A 19,942-nucleotide genomic window follows, 5' to 3' on the forward strand; every position below is an offset into this window, starting at 1 on the left:
GTAGGACATTATGCTAAGTGAAATAAGACACATACGAAAAGACAAATACTGTATGATTCCACTTACATGAGACACCAGTGTTTACACTGTATTAGGCAATAACAATCTAGAGATAATTTAAAGCAGGGGGTCCCCAACCCCAGAGCCACGGAGTGATACCAGTCCATGGCCTGTTCGGAACCAGGCTGCACAGCAGGAGGCTAGCGACCACGTGAACTCTGCCTCCTGTCAGATTAGCAGCAGAGGCATTAGATTCTCAATAGGTTTGAGAACTGCGCATGTGAGGGATCCAGGTTGTGTGTTCCTTGTGAAAATCTAATGCCTGATGATCCTGAAACCATCCCCAGCATCCCCCACCCTGGTCCATAGAAAAACTATCTTCCACAAAACAGGTCCCTAGTGCCAAAAAGGTTGGTGACTACTGATTTAAAGTATACAAAAGGATATGCACAGGTTATATGCAAATACCACACCATTTTATATAAGGGACTTAAGCATCTGAGGATTTTGGTATCCAAGGGATCCTTCAACCAATCTCACTGAAGATACTGAGGGATGACTGCAATACTGAACTATACAATCAAAAATGGACAAGATGGTACATTTTATGTTACGTATATTTCACTACGCACACACAAAAGAAAGAGAAAACACTTGCCATATTTCCCCTAGGTCAGACAAAACCACCATAAGCTTCACAACCAGGGGACTCTTATATATATGATTTTTTATTTATTTTTACAGAGTCATAGCCAAGAATCCTAATAGAATTTCTAACACTGAAATAATATGGAGTAGTTAAAAAGGGCAAACTTCTAACTGAATTTTTTTTTTTTTGAAATGGGGTCTTGCTCTGTTGCCCAGGCTGGAATGTAGTGGCACAATCATGGCTCACTGCAGCCTCAACCTCCTGGGCTCAAGTGATGCTCCCACCTCTGCCTCTCAAGTGGCTGGGACCACAGGTGCATGCCACCACACCTGGCAAATCTTTACATTTTTGCTAGAGACAGGGTCTAGCTATATTAATCCACACTGGTTTCAAATTCCTGGGCTCAAGCAATTGTGGCTTTATGCCTCTGCCGCTAAAAGTGTTGGCATTACCGTCGTAAGCTACCGTACCCAGCTTGAATTTCATAATCAAATGGAAAACTTCCACGTGAAATATTAGACAAGTTATTTCTTACTCTGTATGAATGTTCGTATTTTTAAAAATTACTTTGTTATAAAGAAGTCGATAAATTCACTAGGCAACTATGGAAATAAACCAAACTAAAGAAGCGTATTTAAAATCTGCACAACTCACGCTCAAACTTGGGCATCTATTAATAAAACAGGATACCTAAATCCAAGCATTGGAAGGCAGCCTCAAGCTTCACTGCTTTAACATTTCCTCACTTTCCGGAGTTTACTGAAGAAAACACTTTTCCCTTGACATGCAGGAATAGGGAACCAAGCTCCCTGAAAATGGCCTGGGAACTTCTCCCACTGAATTTTAAAAATAAACCAAGGGCCTAGTTTATACATGTGTCCTGGTCACAAGTCTTTCCCCACATATATTATGACTTTTCATAGATGTAACCAGTAGGTAATATATGTGAAAAGCACTTTTAAAACTACAGTGCTTGGCCAGGTGCGGTGGCTCACGCCTGTGGCACTTTGGGAGGCCGAGGCGGGTGGATCACGAGGTCAGGAGACTGAGACCATCCTGGCTAACACGGTGAAACCCCGTCTCTACTAAAAACACACAAAAGAATTAGTCAGGTGTGGCGGTGGGCACCTGTAGTCCCAGCTACTCGGGAGGCTGAGGCAGGAGAATGGCGTGAACCCAGGAGGTGGAGCTTGCAGTGAGCTGCACTCTAGCCTGGGTGACAGAATGAGACTGCATCTAAGGAAAAAAAAAAAAAACAAACCAAAACTACAGTGCTTATTAACTAAGGAGAGACATTGCTGCCGGTTTACTACTTTCAGAATGTGTTGCTCACCATGACGGCTAATTTATTGCAAGGAAATAACCGGAGAGTAGAAAGCTTATTATAAAAATGATCCAAGACTAATGCAACCAGATATAGAATTTTCCTCACAAGTACTCACTGTAAGCATTAAAGAATAAAATACATCAAAAGCTCCCTGTTAGGCAAGATGCACTGGTTCTAAGTGGGTAAGGCTTTTCAAAGTCAACTAAAATTTCTACAAAGTACCTTGCAAAGTTAAACCTGATAAAGGTCATTGCATGTTTTTTCACTTGGACTTAGAAACCAGATGACTGACTAGGCATGGTGGCTTACCTTTGTAATCCTAGCACTTTGGGAGGCTGAGGTGGGAGGATCACTTGAGTCCAGGAGTTTGAGACCACCCTGGTCAACACGATGAGACTATAAACAAAATCAGCCAGGCTGGGGGGCGGGGGGGAGGGCGGCACATGCCTGTGGTCCCAGCTACTCAAGAGGCTGAGGCAGGAGGATCGCTTGACCCCAGGAGTTTGAGGCTTCCATGAGCCCTGATCACACCACTGCACTCCAGCCTGGGCGACAGAGCCAGACCTTGTCTCAAAAAATAAAAATAAATAAAAACAATTTTTTTTGAGATGGAGTCTCACTCTGTCACCCAGGCTGGAGTGCAACAGTCTGACCTCGGCTAGCTGCAACCTTCACCTCCCCGGTTCAAGCAATTCTTCTGCCTCAGCTTTCCGAGTAGCTGGGACTAGAGGTGTAAGCAACCACACCTGGCTAATTTTTGTATTTTTAGTAGAGATTGGGTTTCACCATGTTGGCCAGGCTAGTCTCGAACTCCTGACCCCAGGTGATCCATCAGCCTTGGCTTCCCAAAGTGCTGGGATTACAGGTGTGAGCCACAGTGCTCAGCCCAATAACCTTTTTTTTTTAAATTTTATTTATGTATTTATTTTTTGAGACAGAGTTTTGCTCTGTTGCCCAGGCTGGAGTGCAGTGGCACGATCTCAGCTCACTGAAAGCTCCGCCTCCCAGGTGCATGCCATTCTCCTGCCTCAGCCTCCCGAGTAGCTGGGACTACAGGTGCCCGCCACCACTCCCGGCTAATTTTTTGTATTTTTAGTAGAGATGGGGTTTCACCATGTTAGCCAGGATGGTCTTGATCTCCTAACCTCATGATCTACCCGCCTCGCCCTCCCATAGTGCTGGGATTATAGGCGTGAGCCACCATGCCCGGCTTTTTTTTTTTTTAAAAGAAACCAGATGATACTGATTACAGCAGAGAAATGTTGGCAAAATTTCTTATAATTCTATACAGTACATGGTTTTAAATGGCTTACATCTTTTTGTATCAAGATAATAACAAAATAATTATAAAGTTACTCACAAATTATTCCCCTGTAAAAGGTGCAGCCGTCCTGAGTATTGTAACTGAAGCTGATTCCACAGGAGTGAGTCACTCACTTAGAGTGAGTGCTTGTGAGGAACATTCCATGTTGCTACAATATCATCAGAGGCCAAAAGAAAAATACTCACCCCAGTTGCCAGTTCCTCACACTGCTGCTTCTTGGACGCTAAGTCCTGAGCAGCCATCTCCAAGTCATACTGCATAAGTTCATGTTTCCTGCACACAGCCCTACAGATGAAAAAATGTGCTGCCATTTAACTTTTTCTTTAACATGTCAAACATTTTTTTCAAGGGTAGAGGAGAACCATTCACAATGTCTCACTAGGGCAGAATGTATGTGCCCAGAATTTTCAAGTTTAAAATGCAGTAGCCCAACATTAAAAGTGGAATCTAGCAAAATCTAACCATAAAAACTTCATATATTCTTTTTTTTTTGGAGACAGAGTTTTGCTCTTGTTGCCCAGGCTGGAGTGCAATGGCGTGATCTTGGCTCACTGCAACCTCCGCCTCCCGGGTTCAAATGATTTTCCTGCCTCAGCTTCTGAAGTAGCTGGGATTACAGGCATATAACACCATGCCCAGCTAATTTTGTATTTTTAGTAGAGACGGGGTTTCTCCATGTTGGTCAGGCTGGTCTCAAACTCCCGACCTCATGTGACCTGCCCAATTCGGCCTCCCGAAGTGCTGGGATTACAGGCATGAGCCACCGCACCCCGCCAAAAACGTCATATATTCTTAACACAAAAAAAGTTGTTTTCTAGATACTTGGAACATTTCTTTCAATAAACATGCCATTATCACATACATAAAACATTTTTTAATGTAATGTAAGAACTAATGCTGTAATCTCACATAGCAACTGAGTATTCTTAGAAAAAATAATACCTCAAAGTTTTCTTCTTTGTGATTTAGAAAATGTCTATTAGCTTTTTTTTTTTTTTTTTTTGGAGACAAGGTCTCACTCTGTCACCCAGGCTGGAGTGCAGTGGTGCAATCTTGGCTCACAGCAACCTCTGCCTCCTGGGTTTAGGCAATCCTCCCACCTCAGCCTCCTAAGTAGCTAGGACTAAGGCATGTGCCACCACGCCCAGCTAATTTGTGCTTTGTAGAGATGGGGTCTCGCCCATGTTGCCCAGGCTGGTCTCAAACTCATGGGCTCAAGCAATCCATCCACCTCAGTTTCCCAAAGTGCTAGGATTATATGTGTGAGCCATGTCGCCCAGCCTAGAAATGTTTATAGTTTTTATGATCATAAAAGTAATCCATGTTCACTGTAAAAAGATTCTAATACAGCAATGCACAAAATAAAAAAAAAGAGGCTGGGCGTGGTGGCTCATGCCAATAATCCCAGCACTTTGGGAGGCTGAGGTGGGCAGATCACCTGAGGTCAGGAGTTCGAGACCAGCCTGACCAATGTGATAAAATCCCATCTCTACTAAAAATACAAAAATTAGCCGGGGGTGGTGGCGCATGCCTGTAATTGCAGCTACTTGGGAGGCTGAAGCAGGAGAATCACTTGTACCCAGGAGGCAGAGGTTGCAGTTAGCAGAGATTGTGCCACTGCACTCCAGTCTGGGCAACAGAGTGAGACGCCATCTCAAAAAAATTAAAAATACAAAATACAAAAAGAAAGTTCAAGAACACTCTTTCCTCCAATCCCATTATCCAGATATAATCTGTGTTACCAGATAGTATATAACCTTCCAGAATTTAGCTAGGCATTGACAAATACCATATCCACACACCCCAAATGGTTCCTACATCTTTTCTCACGTGGCTATATATCCTGGCCATCTTTCCATGTCAATATACCTTAATCCTTTTTATAATTTTTTAAAAATTTTTTTATTTATTTATTTTTTGAGACGGAGTCTCGCTCTGTCGCCCAGGCTGGAGTGCAGTGGCCGGATCTCGGCTCACTGCAAGCTCCGCCTCCCGGGTTCACGCCATTCTCCTGCCTCAGCCTCCCGAGCAGCTGGGACTACAGGCACCCACCACCTTGCCCAGCTAGTTTTTTTGCATTTTTTAGTAGAGACGGGGTTTCACCGGGTTAGCCAGGATGGTCTCGATCTCCTGACCTCGTGATCCGCCCGCCTCAGCCTCCCAAAGTGCTGGGATTACAGGCTTGAGCCACTGCGCCCGGCAATCCTTTTTATAATTTTTAAGAGCTGCAGAGAATTCCACTGTACTCAGAAATTTTCTCTCTTTTTCTTTTTGAGATGCAGTCTCGCTCTGTCGTCCAGGCTGGAGTGTAATGATGTGATCTCAGCTCACTGCAACCTCCACCTCCCCCGTTCAAGCCTCAGCCTCTCCAGTAGCTGGGATTACCGGCACCCACCACTATGCCTGGCTAACTTTTTTGTAATTTTAGTAGAGATAGTGTTTCACCATGTTGGCTAGGCTGGTCTCGAACTCCTGGCCTCAGGTAATCTATCTGCCTCAGCCTCCCAAAGTGCTGGGATTCAGGCAGGAGCCACCTCACCCGGCCAACTTTCTTTTGCTTGGTGACTTGAAAATACATTGGTGAGACTTCCTACTACTCAAAAGCCCTGGAAGGAAAACAAGCTAACAATGTGCAGATGATTTCACACCAGTCACCATACAGGTAAGGGAATAGTGATCTTTTGTTTTTCTAACAGAATTCTTATACTGCTTTTAAAAGTGACAGGACAGCGGTGGCTCACGCCTGTAATCCCAGCACTTTGAGAGGCCAAGGCGGGCAGATTACCTGAGGTCAGGAGTTTCAGACCAGCCTGGCCAACATGGTGAAACCCTGTCTCTACTAAAAATACAAAAATTAGCCGAGTGTGTTGGCGGGCGCCTGTAATCCCAGACACTTGGGAGGCTGAGGTAGGAGAATCGCTTGAACCCGGGAGGCAGAGGCTGCAGTGAGCCGAGATCACACCACTGCCTTCCAGCCTGGGCGACACAGCCAAACTCTACTCTGTCTCAAAAAAAAAAAAAAAAAAAAAAGTGACAGGATAACTGTCCAAAAGCCACCTATTCTGGGAAAATAATTCCTTTTTCTAAATTGATCAGAAAAAAATACATTAACTTTTTCCTAGTCACATAGGACTACCTAAAAGAGAATTCCCTTTGGCTCTGTAAAAGATACCACAAGAACAGATAAGAAAGTCCTTGTTACATAAGGACGTTATACAAGCTACTGATAAGACACACGGAATAAAAATAGCAATATACAACCTAGTAACAGATACTGTTACACACACTCTGTATTTTGCTTCCAATCTTCAAACTGGAAAAAGTGGAAACAACAACATACAGACACACTTGATGCCTGAGGCTGGCAGGTTTTATCAAAATGATGCTTCGAGGGCAGGCCTCGTCTTACATGTTTATGCCTAGCACTCTGCAACACAGAGAAATACAATGAGACTTCACTCATTATGTCAGGGAATGCATTCATTTAAAAAACACTTTACTATCTGTACATTACAGTGGCATATGAGAGTGGTGAACAACCCCATGGCTGCACCTGGAACTTTTATTAAACTTACCGCAATGCTTCTGCATAAAAAAGATACTCTTTTAACTGATCTGCATAATGTTCTTCATCTTCCAAAATATCATCAATAGAAGATGCATACCTGTTTAAAAAAAAAAAAATGGCAAAAATAGAGTTATTTTCATTGGAACGCAAAGTATTAGGGTTCTAAAGAAGTGCAATTAGGCTGGGCACAGTGGCTCACAACTGTAATCCCAGCACTTTGGGAGGCCAAGATGGGCACATCACTTGAGGTCAGGAGTTTGAGACCAGCCTGGCCAACGTGGTGAAACCCTGTCTCTACTAAAAATACAAAAATTAGCCAGAAATGGGGGCAGACACCTGTAATCCCAGCTACTTGGGAAGCTGAGGCAGGAGAATCTCTTGAACCCGGGAGGAGGAGGTTGCAGTGAGCCAAGATCACACCACTGCACTCCAACCTGGGCAACACAGCAAGACTCCATTTCAAAAACAAACAAACAAACAAACAAACAAAAAACAGCAATTCTAGGTGTGGCCCACAGACAATTTGCTACCCATCAGTGATGTTGTAAGTACAGACAGTGAGAATTAGCATTCAGAATCACTGGTAGCAATGTGTAATTACCCATGATGATTTTATTGAATTTTACCAAAATGTTTTGGTCAGCAATGACTTAGAAATAAAAACCAAACAAAAAATGATCCTTTTCATAGGCAGCTTAAGAAGCTTGTAAAGACTGTAATATCTTTTGTTCAAAGACATAAATAAAAGGGCTACAAAATCTGCAGAAAGAATAAGAGTTGGTATAATTGGTATACTGGTATACCTATGTTCTTGGTTGCAACTATTTATTTATAATGATGCCAAGAAGCTACAAAGAAAAAGTAGAGTAAATAAAGATTACAGAAAATTTTAGAAGCTCATTTTATTCTAATTCTTAATAGCAACCTCTGCTTTGATTGGGAGACTCCCTCAATGTCATACCAGTTTCATTCCCGCACGAGTCTTCATTTGTACAGAATATGATGGCTCCCACATTGCTTCTCCAAACCACACAAGCACATGTCTCAACACCTCTAGGAAATTTTCCCAGATTGCTTTAGTCTTTAGTCATCATTCTACTTCCGTTCCCTTATCAACAATGTGGAACTTAAATTTTACCAAAGTCATATCTCATGTGTTGGTTTTTTAAAAAGTTATTCTTTTATTTGAATTATCTATTTGTTGAACATCTACAATGTGCCAATTGATAGGTTGAGTGCAACAAATCTAGTGACAAAAGAAAACTCGGTACTAAAGCCAGGGTAGATGGAAAAGCTGTAGTTGGAGATTGTACACTAAAGCCCAGGAGTTTAAGACCAGCCTGGGCAACATGGCAAGACCCTGTCTCTACAAAAAATACAAAAATTAGCCGGATGTGGTAGTGCATGCCTGTAGTCCCAGGTACTTGGGAGGCTAATATGGGAGGTCTGCCTGAGCCTAGGAGGTCCGAGGCTGCAGTGAGCTGTGAATGTGCCATTGTACTCAAGCTGGGGTGACAGAGTGAGAATCTGTCTCAAAACAAAACAAACAAAAAGAGAATAAATCATAGCTGATACAAGGTATTGTAATTTAATATAAAATTATATGAAATACATAGCAAGCTGCAGTTTATCAGATACATTTAATTACAAACAACATTCCACTGTTCCTTTTAGATTGACATTAGATAAGGAATTACCAGATCTAGATAATGCAGGACAAGTGAGCCCCAAAATTGGAGGTTAGCCCAGGAGGGTTATTGGCTTTGCCCAGGAAAGAATTCAAGGGTGAGCCGGTGGTGTCAGGTGGAAACCTTTTATTGAAGAGCACTGCTCCTTGAGGAGCAGGACTAACTCACAGGCAGTGCACCTCGAGTCCGCCTCATGTGTTGATTTTATTTCTCCGATAGCACTGTAAATTCCATAAGGACAGGGGCTACGTGTATGTACGACTTCTGTGTGATACAACAGGTATCTTTCTTTCAAATTAATTCTGGTTCCTTCACACGGACATACTTTATATCTCTAGGCCTGCCTCATCAAGTTTATTGAAGTTGTAAGACAAAATAAAACCATGCTAAGGTTCATTTGAAAAGCAATGTGCTTATAGGATTTATAAAAACAGTGAACATATACATTCTGTAATTACAAACTTACAGCTATGAGAGTGAAGAATTTCTTACATGTGACTGAAAAAAAGTCTTGAGAATCACTGTTAAGAGTAGGAAAACCTGCCTTTAGTTCCTAAGTCTATGATTCTGGAAGAGTTAATGTGAAGAAAACAAAAAGGAGCACCGGGCTGGTGGCCTGAAGATAGGAAACACAGCGTAGGCAGAAACTGGAATATCCTAGGGTGGGGAAGTATAAATGATAAAGATTTTTAGATCTCAGTACTGAGAATTTTATTTAACACTTTAATAAATCAACTGAAGGCATAATCCTAAATTCTGGCAAACACTGAAATGCCAAATCAAGAGACCGCAGGAAGACTTAAGGTTAAACAAAATAGTTGAAAAAAATAGCTAGTTGGTCTGGAACACGGCCTAAAAGAAAGTAATATTTACATAAACACATTTTTTCTTTTTTCTCTCCCAGCTTTAAGGTATAATTTAAAACTTGTATGTATTTACAGTGTACAATATGACGTTTTGACATATGTATACATTATGAAATGATTAAATCAAGCTAATTAACATATCCATCACCTGACATACTTAGCATTATTTTTTTGGTGAGAATTTACGATCTATTTTTTGTCTTTTTGAGTCACAGGAGTTCTTTCTATACTATGGTTAGAAATGTTTGCTTCTGTACTTGCTTCTTCACTGTCTTAATAGTGTCACTTTTTAAAAAATAGTAAAGGCCAGGAGGGGTGGCTCATGCTTGTAATCCCAGCACTTTGAGAGGCTAAGGCAGGTGGATTACTTGAGCCCAGGAGTTTGAGACCAGCCTAGGTAACACAGTGAGACCCTGTATCAATTTATATTAAAATTGAAAAAAAATAGTAAAACATACATAAAATTTACCTTGTTAATAATTTTTATGTGTACAACTCAGTGGTATTTAGTGTTGCATAATCATTACCACCACCCACCTCCATAATTTTCTCATCTTCTGCAACTGAAACTCTGTACCCCATTTAACTCCCCATGTCTTGCTCCCTCAATGGTATCAAGTGGTAAATTGGTCTTCATCAAAAATTTAAACAAAAATTTTAAATTTGATGAAGACCAATTTGCCATTTAAAGTAATTTTTTCTTTTCATATCCTTTTTAGCAATGTTTTCCACTAAAAGCTGTAATTTTACCTTTTACAATTATGTGTATGATCCAAATTGAATTAGTTTTGTGTCAAGTGTAAGATAAGGCTCAAAGTTTTTTTTTTTTTCCATGTAGATATCCAGTTATTCCAACACCATTTGTTTAAATGAACTATAGAAGTATGAGTCTATTTCTGTACAGAATTCTGTTCCATTGACCCTCCCTCCCTCCTTCCCTAAATGAACATAGAAGTGTGAATCTATTTCTTACAGAATTCTGTTCCATTGACCCTCTCTCTCTCTGTCTCTGTCTCTGTCTCTGTCTCTCTCTCTCTCTCTCTCTTTCTTGACGGAGTCTCGTTCTGTCGCCCAGGCTGGAGTACAGTGGTGCAATCTTGGTTCACTGCAAGCTCCGCCTCCCGGGTTCACGCCATTCTCCTGCATCAGTCTCGCAAGTAGCTGGCACTACTTGCCTGCCACCACACCCGGCTAATTTTTTGTATTTTTAGTAGAGACAGGGTTTCACCATGTTAGCCAGGATGGTCTCGATCTCCTGACCTTGTGATCCACCAGCCTCGGCCTCCCAAAGTGCTGGGATTACAGGTGTGAGCCACCGCGCCCGGCCATTCTTCTTTCTTTTTTTTTTTTTTGAGACACAGTCTCTCTCACCCAGGTTAAAGTGCAGTGGCAGGATCATGACTCAACTGCAGCCTTGACTTCCTGGACTCAAGTGATCATCCCTCTTCAGCGTCCCAAGTAGCTGGGACTCCAGGTGCACGCCACCACTCCCAGCTAATTTTTGTAGTTTTGGTTTTTTTGAGATGGAGTCTTGCTCTGTCACCGAGGCTAGAGTGCAGTGGTACAATCTTCAGCTCACTGCAACCTCTGCCTCCTTGGGTTGAAGTAATTCTCCTGCCTCAGCTTCCTGAGTAGCTGGGACTACAGGTGCATGCCACCATGCCTGGCTAATATTTATATTTTTAGTAGAGTCAGTCAGGGATTCGCCATGTTGGCCAGGCTGGTCTTGAACTCCTGACCTCACATAATCCACCCACCTTGGCCTCCCAAAGTGCTAGAATTACAGGCTTGAGCCACCACACCCGGCCTAATTTTTGCAGTTTTTTGTAGAGACAGGGTTTTGCCATGTTGCCCAGGCTGATCTCAAACTCCTGGACTCAAGGGATCTACTCGCGTTTGCCTGCAAAGAGCTGGGATCACAGCATGAGCCACTGTACCTGGTCAATCTGTTCAACTTTATGCCAATAACTCACTATCTTTACAACTTAGCTTTATAGTAAATCTTTTTTTTTTTTTTTTTTTTTTTTTTTTTGCGGGGGGGACAGAGTTTCACTCTTGTCACCCAGGTTGGAGTACAAGGTGGGATCTCAACTCACTGTAGCCTCCGCCTCCTGAGTTCAAGTGGTTCTCCTGCCTTAGTCTCCAGAGTAGCTGGGATTACAAGCGCCCACCACCATGCCTGTCTAATTTATTTTGTATTTTTAGTAGAGATGGGTTTCACCATGTTGGCCAGGCTGGTCTCAAACTCCTGGCCTCAGGTGATTCACCCACTTCGGCCTCCCAAAGTGGCATGAGCCACCATGCCTGGCCTAGTAAATCTTGAAAGTAATATATTCCAGCTTTGTTCTTTGTCAAGATTGTTGTAGGTATTCTAGGTTCTTTAAACGTCCATATAAACTTTTATTTTTTATTTTATTTTTTTGAGATGAAATCTCACTCTGTCACCTAGGCTGGAGTGCAGTGGTGTGGTCTCGGCTCACTGCAACCTCTGCCTCCCAGGTTCAAGCGATTCTCCTGCCTCAGCCTCCCAAGTGGCTGGAACTATAGGAATGCACCACCATGCCTGGCTAATTTTGTGTTTTTAGTAGAGACATGGTTTCGCTGTGTTGGCCAGCCTGGTCTCAAACTCCTGACCTCAAGTGATCCACCTGTCTCGGCCTCCCAAAGAGCCGAGATTATAAGCATGAGCCATTGTGCCCGGTCCATGTAAACTTTAGAATTAGCAATTTGGGAGAACATCTTACCAATGTCTTCCAATCCATGAACATAGTTTATCTTTCCATTTATTTAGGTTTTAATTTCTCTCAGCAATGTTTTATATAGTTTTCAGTGTAGAGGTCTTTTGTATCTTTCATTAAATTAATACCTAAGTTTTGTGTTTTGATGTTATTTATCATAAATAGCATTGTTTTAATTTTTTATTTTCAAATTGTTGTTGCTATTATATAAAAATAGATTTTAAAATATTAAACTTGTATCCTGCATCCTGATTAAATTCAGTTGTTGGTTTGCCATATGTAGATTAAACTGGACCCCTTCCTGTTATCATATACAAAAACCAACTCAAGATAGACTAAAGACTTAAATGTAAAATCTGAAACTATTAAAAAAAAAAAGAAAGAAAAGGAAAACCTAGTAAATACCATTTGGGACATAGGCTATGGCAAAGATTTAATGATGAAGACTCCAAAAGCAATTGTAACAAAAACAAAAATTGATAGTTGGGACCTAATTAAACTAAAGAGCTTCTGCACAGCAAAAGAAACTATCAACAGAGTATACAGATAACTTACGGAATGGGAGTAGATATTCCCAAACTATGTTATCTGACAAAGGTTTAATATCCAGAATCTATAAAGAACTTAAACAAATTAATAGGCAAAAAACAACTCAATTTAAAAATGGGCAAAGAGGCCAGGCACGGTGGCTCATGCCTGTAATCCCACGCTTGTGGAGGTTGAGGCAGGAGAATCGCTTGAACCTGGGAGGAGGAGACTGCAGTAAGCCGATAGCACCACTGTACTCCAGCCTGGGCGAAAGAGCAAGACTGTTAAAAAAAAAAAAAAGAAAAAACGCCAGACGCGGTGGCTCACGTCTATAATCCCAGCACTTTGGGAGGCTGAGGCGGGCGGATCATGAGGTCAGGAGTTCAAGACCAGCCTGGCCAATATGGTGAATCCTCGTCTCTACTAAAAACACAAAAATTAGTTGGGCGTGGTGGTACGTGCCTGTAGTCCCAGCAACTCAGGAGGCTGAGGCAGAAAAACTGCTTGAACCTGAGAGGTGGAGGTTGCAGGGAGCCAAGATGGTGCCATTGCACTCCAGCCTGGGTGACAGAGTGAGACTGTCTCCAAAAAAAAAAAAGGGGGGGGGCAGGTACGGTGGCTCACCCCTATAATCTGAGCACTTTGGGAGGCCGAGTTGGGCAGATCATTCGAACCCAGGAGTTTGAGACCACTCTGGCCAACATGGCAAAACCTTGTCTCTACTAAAAATACAAAAATTAGCCGGGCGTGGTGATGGGTGCCTGTAATCCCAGCTACTCACGACTGAGTCAGGAGAATTGCTTGAACCTGGGAGGCAGACATTGCAGTGAGCCGAGATTGCGCCACTGCACTTCAGCCTGAGTGACAGAGTGAGACTCCGTCTCAGAAAAAATAAAAACAAAAATAAAAATAAAGGAGTGGGGGAAGGACATGAACAGATACTTCTCAACAGAAGACATACATGTGCGCCAACAAACATATAAAAAAAACTCTACATCATTAATCATTAAAGAAATGAAAATCAAAACCACAATGAGATACCATCTCACACTAGAATGGTTATTATTATTTATTTTTTTAACTTGAATAATAGAGACATGTTCTTGCTATGTTTCCCAGGTTGGTCTTGAACTCTTAGGCTCAAGAGATCTGCCCACCTCAGCCTTCTAAAGTGCTGGGATTACAGGCGTGAGCCACTGCACCTGGCCAGAATGGTTATTACTAAAAGGTCAAAAGATAATAAGCTGGCAAGGTTGCAGAGAAAGAGGAACACTTATACACTGCTGGTGGGAAAGTAAATTAGTTCAGCCACTGTGAAAAGCAGTCTAGAGATTTCTCAAAGAACTTAAAGTAGAAGTACCATTCAACCCAGCAATCTCCCAGTACTGGGTCTATATCCCCCAAAATATAAATTATTCTACCATAAGGATACATGCATGCCTATGTTCATTGCCACAGTATTCACAATAGTAAAGACATGGAATCAACCTAAATGCCATGAACGGTGGACTGGATAAAGAAACTGTGGTACAAGTATACCATGGAATACTACATAGCCAAATAAAAGAATAGATGCAGCAATATGGATGCAGCAACATGCACGCAGCTGGAGGCCATTATCCTAAGTGAATTAACACAGGAACAAAAAACCAAGTATCACATATTCTCACTTATAAGTGGGAGCTAAACATTCAGTACACGTGGATATAAAGAAGAGAACAACAGATACCAATGCCTACTTAAGGGTGGAGGTTAGGAGGAGGGTGAGATTCGAAAAACCACCTCTCAGGTACTAAGCTTACTGGGTAATGAAATGATCTGTACACCAAACCCCCACGTCAGGCAATTTACAAACCTGCATGTGTACCCCCTGAACCCATAATAGAACCTGGAAAAAATAAAATTAATTCAGTTGTTGGCCAGGTGTGGTGGCTCCCGCCGCTAATCCCAGCACTTTGGGAGGTTGAGATGGGAGAATCCCCTGAGGCCAGAAGTCTGAGACCAGCCTGGGAAACACAGCAAGACCCCATCTCTAAAAAAAGAAAAAAAAATTTTTTTAATTCAATCTGGGAACAGCAGCTCATGCCTGTAATCCCAGCACTTTGGGAGGCCAAGGCAGGAGGACTGCTTAAGGCCAGGAGTCCAAGATCAACCTGGGCAACATAGCAACACTCTGTCTCTACAAAAAAATAAAAATAATTCGCCAGGCGTGGTGGCATGCACCTGCAGTCCTAGCTACTTGGGAGGCTGAGGTGGGAGGCGTGCTTGAGCCCAGAAGGCTGAAGCTGCAGTGAGCAGTGACTGTACCAATGCACTCTAGCCTGGGCAGCAGAATGAGACCCAGTCTCTTAAAAAAAAAAAATCAGTTGTTAGTTCTACAATGTTTTTGGTTGATTGTTTATGGTTTTCTGAGTAAAAGACCTTGTCTACTGAAAATATAGTTTTGCTTCTTCCTAATATTTAGGCCTCTTATTTAATTTAATTTTCTTGTCTCACTATACTGAGCAGGGCCTCCAGTACAATGTTTACTAAAAGCGGGGAGAGCAAACAACCTTGCCTTTTTCTTGACCTTAGGAGAAAGCCTCAATATTTCACTATTAAGTACAATATTGGCTATAAATTTTAGACTGAGAAAATTCCCTTTTATTCCTAGTTGATGAGACTTTTTACTGTAAATGGGTGTTAAAATTCGTCAAATGCTTTTTCTACATTTATTGAAATGAACATACCTTCAATGTTTTCATCTTCATTCTGTTAAAATATAAATTAGACTGATTTTCAAATGTTTAACTTTGCATTCCTGAGATAAATTTAAGTCGGATATGTACACATAGAGCACAATATAAATGCCAGCAAACTTCATAAAAACAGAAGAATAGAAGAGTCACTAACGCTTCACTACAGGACTTCACCTCGGGCTTCATAAAAGTTCTGGAGGTACTTACACATCCATATGATGACCAGCACTCTGCAGTCCATCACCCATTTCTTTTTCTATGGCACTCCATTCACTAGGGAGTAAAAGATAAAACCAAAAGCAACATGCATTAGAGATATGGAATAGTATTAAATGGACTCTTTTCAAGATTCTTGTCTAGCTAGCTTTAAAATAATGTATAGTACCCATATTTGGGTTTGTTTTCTATAACTCAAATATGCTGTTTCCCCTTAACAACTAAATGTAAGTGAAGGCTTCAAAGGCTGATGCTTGCTGCTAAGTGTAAGGTAAGTATCATACAAAACAACTGCTGGTTATAGGTAACATTCTCAGTTAGGGGGCTGACTTAAATCATTTGTAAAGCTTTTAAAAAATATGGATGCTAGCCCTACTCTTGATCTACTTAATCAGAAGCTGTGGGGATAGAGTGAGACATGTACATTTTTAAATACTCCATGTATAGCTCTGATGAACACACCTGACTACACGCCACTGTTCTAGTAGGTAACAGAAAAAGACAACTGTATAGAAACAGTAGATGCAGAGTAAAGTTTTAATAATAATAATCATATTACACAAGAAAGCTACTAGAGCCACAGATAATTTTGTTGTCATTTCTGTGAAATGCTTTACATTAAAAATCTTTTTATGGAAGTTATATATGCTTATTATAGTAAACTGGGAAAATAAATCTATAATCCCAAATGCCAAGAGATAACATACTTTGATATACCTCCTTCCAGTCTTTTTATTTGTGTAAAGTGGCTGAGATCAAATGGTGTATGTGAGTTTGTATCATGCTTTTTTTAAATAGTATTTTCCCATACTATTAAAATAATTTGTTCTAAACATCACTTTAAATGGCAACTCACAATCTTTTTAACCATTTTCCTGGCTATACAGGTTGTTTCCAATTTTTCTGCTATTTAAAGAATGTATAATAAACATCTTCAATTCCAACATATCATAAAAAATAAAATAGTATTACATATACTCTTAGTATAGATGAAAACTATGTATCTTTTCCCTAAAAAGTTAAAAACACACACACACACACACAAAATTTTGTACACAATTTCAGAGACTTCAGACAACCTCAAGTCCACCCTCACCTCTTGGATCTAGAACTCCAACTAAAAAACCACCAAGGTTGCTCTAGTATTTTATAGCCCCATTAAATAAAAAAAAGGAAAAGACTCCAAGAAGGCCTAAGAGTCAAGATTTTGGACAGGAATGAAAAATATTATTAATTACAACAAAAAGAAAAGTTTAGAGCTAAATTTAGTAACCCAGTCTGGTGTTCATCAAGGATAAAATCTCTAGCCCCAAACAGGTCTGTGGAAATAGGTTCTATTTGTTTATATTTCTGTATGAAACTTTGTTTAAACAAGAGTTCCACGCTAAAAAAAGGTTTGAAAATCACTGTCCTCATCTACCCCAACAATTAAGAATAGACACTCAGGCCCAGAAACCTAACACAGTTTACTCAAAGTCAGGCAGCTGATCAGAGACAGAGCTGAGCCTAGAATCAACCTCCAACAGAGTCCTCTATCTACCAGTCCCAACTTAAAGCACTTAACTTTTTTTGTTGTCTCAGTCAAAAGAGCTTTTCAGCTGGGCACAGTGGCTCACGCCTATAATCCCAGCACTCTGGGAGGCCAAAGAGGGCGGATCACCTGAGGTCGGGAGTTCGAGACCAGCCTGACCAACATGGAGAAACCCCATCTCTACTAAAAATACAAAATTAGCCGGGCATGGTGTTGCATGCCTGTAATCCCAGCTACTCGAGAGGCTGAGGCGGGAGAATCGTTTGAACCCGGGAGGCAGAGGTTGTGGTGAGCCGAGATCGCACCATTGCACTCCAGCCTGGGCAACAAGAGCAAAGCTCTGTCTCAAAAAAAAAAAAAAAAGAGCTTTTCACCCACTTACCATGCATATAACTAAAAATTAAAAAATTAAAGTATAGAATCATTAAACACAAGTACATCTTTGTGTCTTTGAGCTTTGAGGTACATAACAAGTTGGTGTACCTTTGCACATGGCTTTTTGAAAGAAATTTGTATATTTTCCTGGAATCTCTTGAAAGGAACTGTAACACTAAATCTGGGAGAGACAGTTACTTTTGGTTGCTTCCATATGGATTCACAACCTACGAATTAAGATGAATATTTTAAAATGTTCAATTAACAGAACACAACATTTTTAGGCTATTAGCTCCTGACTGCTTTCATCAGCTTTTAAATGCATAGTTATTGGTACTTAAAATTCTTTCCCCCTCTTCTCTAAGTCTTTTGCAGAGTGAACCCCACCTATGTATTTAGTCCATTTCTGCACAGGTGGATCTGAAAGTTCCTGTCTGAACATGAAACTAGTACTGTAAGCCCCTATAGGGAATAGCCCTTTTTTAGGCTTATCCTAAATTGGGTCAGGGGCTATTAATAGGGGAAGGAGGCTGCAAAAGGCCTAGGGATGTAAGAGCACAAAATAAACTCCTCTACTTAAATGAACAAACAAACAAAACAAACCTAACAGCAGCAGCACCATGATCATACTACAAAATCTTCCGCGTTTCTTCTCTGAAAGGCTAATTCCTGCTCATTTCTCACTTACATAACATCTGTCGCTTCATGTCAGTTCTTTTCCACTCACAGATCAGTCTTTTTTCTCAGTCCATTCTCTCACTCCAACCTCCAACTGCCATAATTTTACAAAAATTACTTAAGGAATATCTTGAAAAAATTTCAGTTAAGAAAAAAAGCTGATAAAACCAGCTTTGTATTTCTTCCTCTCTCCAAAGAACCAAAGAACAAATTAAGGTTTTTTCCGATTATGTGGCCCCCAACTTTTGAATTTTTTCATTACTCTTATAGGTCAGCAACACTGAAAAGATAAAAACCATCTCCCACAAACTGGCGCTGCTCAGCAATCCTTTCCACATTCCTAAGTGATGCCTTCATCAGTGCTTCTCAGGCTGGGATGTTTTCATCAGGGATATTAGAAGCCACATAATAGACATGGCACACTCTTTCTGAAGAATAAATTTTACTTAAACATTACTGGGGGAAAATAAACTTTTAAAAATAAATATTAAAGTATCCATACAATGTAGATTTTGCACGAATTGATAAAACTCAAGACTTCAGAGAGTTCCTGCACTTGGTACAGCTGCTTGTGGCCAATGCCCTGTGAATTGACGAAGGGAGGGAAAGGAGGTTTTGCAGTAGGACAAGTTTAAGTATTATCGGCACCCCTCTCTCCAACCCCCGCAAAAGAGAATTCTCTGCACTGTTTGAGACAGACTGCCCAATGTCATTCCCCTCAATCCCCACAACCACACAATTACACAAACTTGTTCTCAAAAAAGACACCCACTTCATGGTGCCTTCTACAACTCAACTCTCCCCTGCTTTAAGACAGCTCTGTGCTTTCCCTACCTTCTCCCTCGTCCACGCTCCTATCCCTCCCCTGTCCACCATCCCTCCCCAGCCCCAGGCTCAGCCTCCCCTCAAAAAAGTCCTACTCCCCTTCAAAAATAACCACAGTTCAGCTTTCTCCTCAGGGACTTTTTAAAAAAATAATTTCAACTTTTATTTTAGACTCAGGGAGTACATGTGCAGGTTTGTTACATGTGTACACTGGATTTCAGATACAAATGAGATTTCAGATACAAATGAGCCCATCACCCACACAGTGAGCACAGTGCCCAGTAGTTAGTTTCTCAGCCCTTGTCCCCTCCCACCCTCCCTCCCCGCTCTAGCAGTTCCCGGTGTCTACTGTTGCCATCTTCACATCCATGGGTAGGGACTTTCTTAAAAGACTAATCAATAACTTGCTGTCTTTCCTTCCTTAATCCTTTCCTCTTATTCCTAGGATCACTAGGACATAACATCATACCACTTAAACTGCTTTCCAAATTAACACCAAAGATGTACTTACCCATTCTCCCCCTTCTCATCTAAACTCAATTTTTTTTTTTTTTTTTTTTTTTTGAGATGGAGTCTTGCTCTGTCACCCAGGCTGGAGTGCAGCGGCACAATCTTGGCTCACTGCAACCTCTGCATCCCAGTTCAGGCGATTCTCCTGCCTCAGCCTCCCAAGTAGCTGGGATTACAGGCACACCAACACGCCTGGCTACATTTTTGTATTTTTAGTAGAGATGAGGTAACACCATGTTGGCCAGGCTGGTCTTGAACTCGTGACCTCAAGTGATCTGCCCGCCTCAACCTCTCAAAGTGCTGGGATTATAGGCGTGAGCCACCATGCCTGGACTAAATTCAATTTCTCTATAGTGTAACTCCAAGCCTTACTGCAGTGTT

The 19,942-nt window shown here is 41.3% G+C and overlaps 1 protein-coding gene across 2 annotated transcripts in view; it reads right to left on the minus strand.

Moving 5' to 3' along the window:
* Positions 1 to 19,942, minus strand: part of SNX4 (sorting nexin 4) — a 79,034-nt gene that overhangs the window by 7,824 nt on the left and 51,268 nt on the right. For both annotated transcript variants that reach the window (XM_003894040.4, XM_003894041.4), the window contains 3 exons: positions 15,634 to 15,699; positions 6,876 to 6,965; positions 3,486 to 3,585 (listed from right to left, as the gene is read on the minus strand). In XM_003894040.4, coding sequence (XP_003894089.1) covers positions 3,486 to 3,585; positions 6,876 to 6,965; positions 15,634 to 15,699 — 256 coding nt within the window. The remainder of the gene's footprint in view (positions 1 to 3,485; positions 3,586 to 6,875; positions 6,966 to 15,633; positions 15,700 to 19,942) is intronic.

Source organism: Papio anubis, chromosome 2 (genome assembly GCF_008728515.1).
Source record: "Papio anubis isolate 15944 chromosome 2, Panubis1.0, whole genome shotgun sequence".
NCBI classification, from domain to species: domain Eukaryota; kingdom Metazoa; phylum Chordata; class Mammalia; order Primates; family Cercopithecidae; genus Papio; species Papio anubis.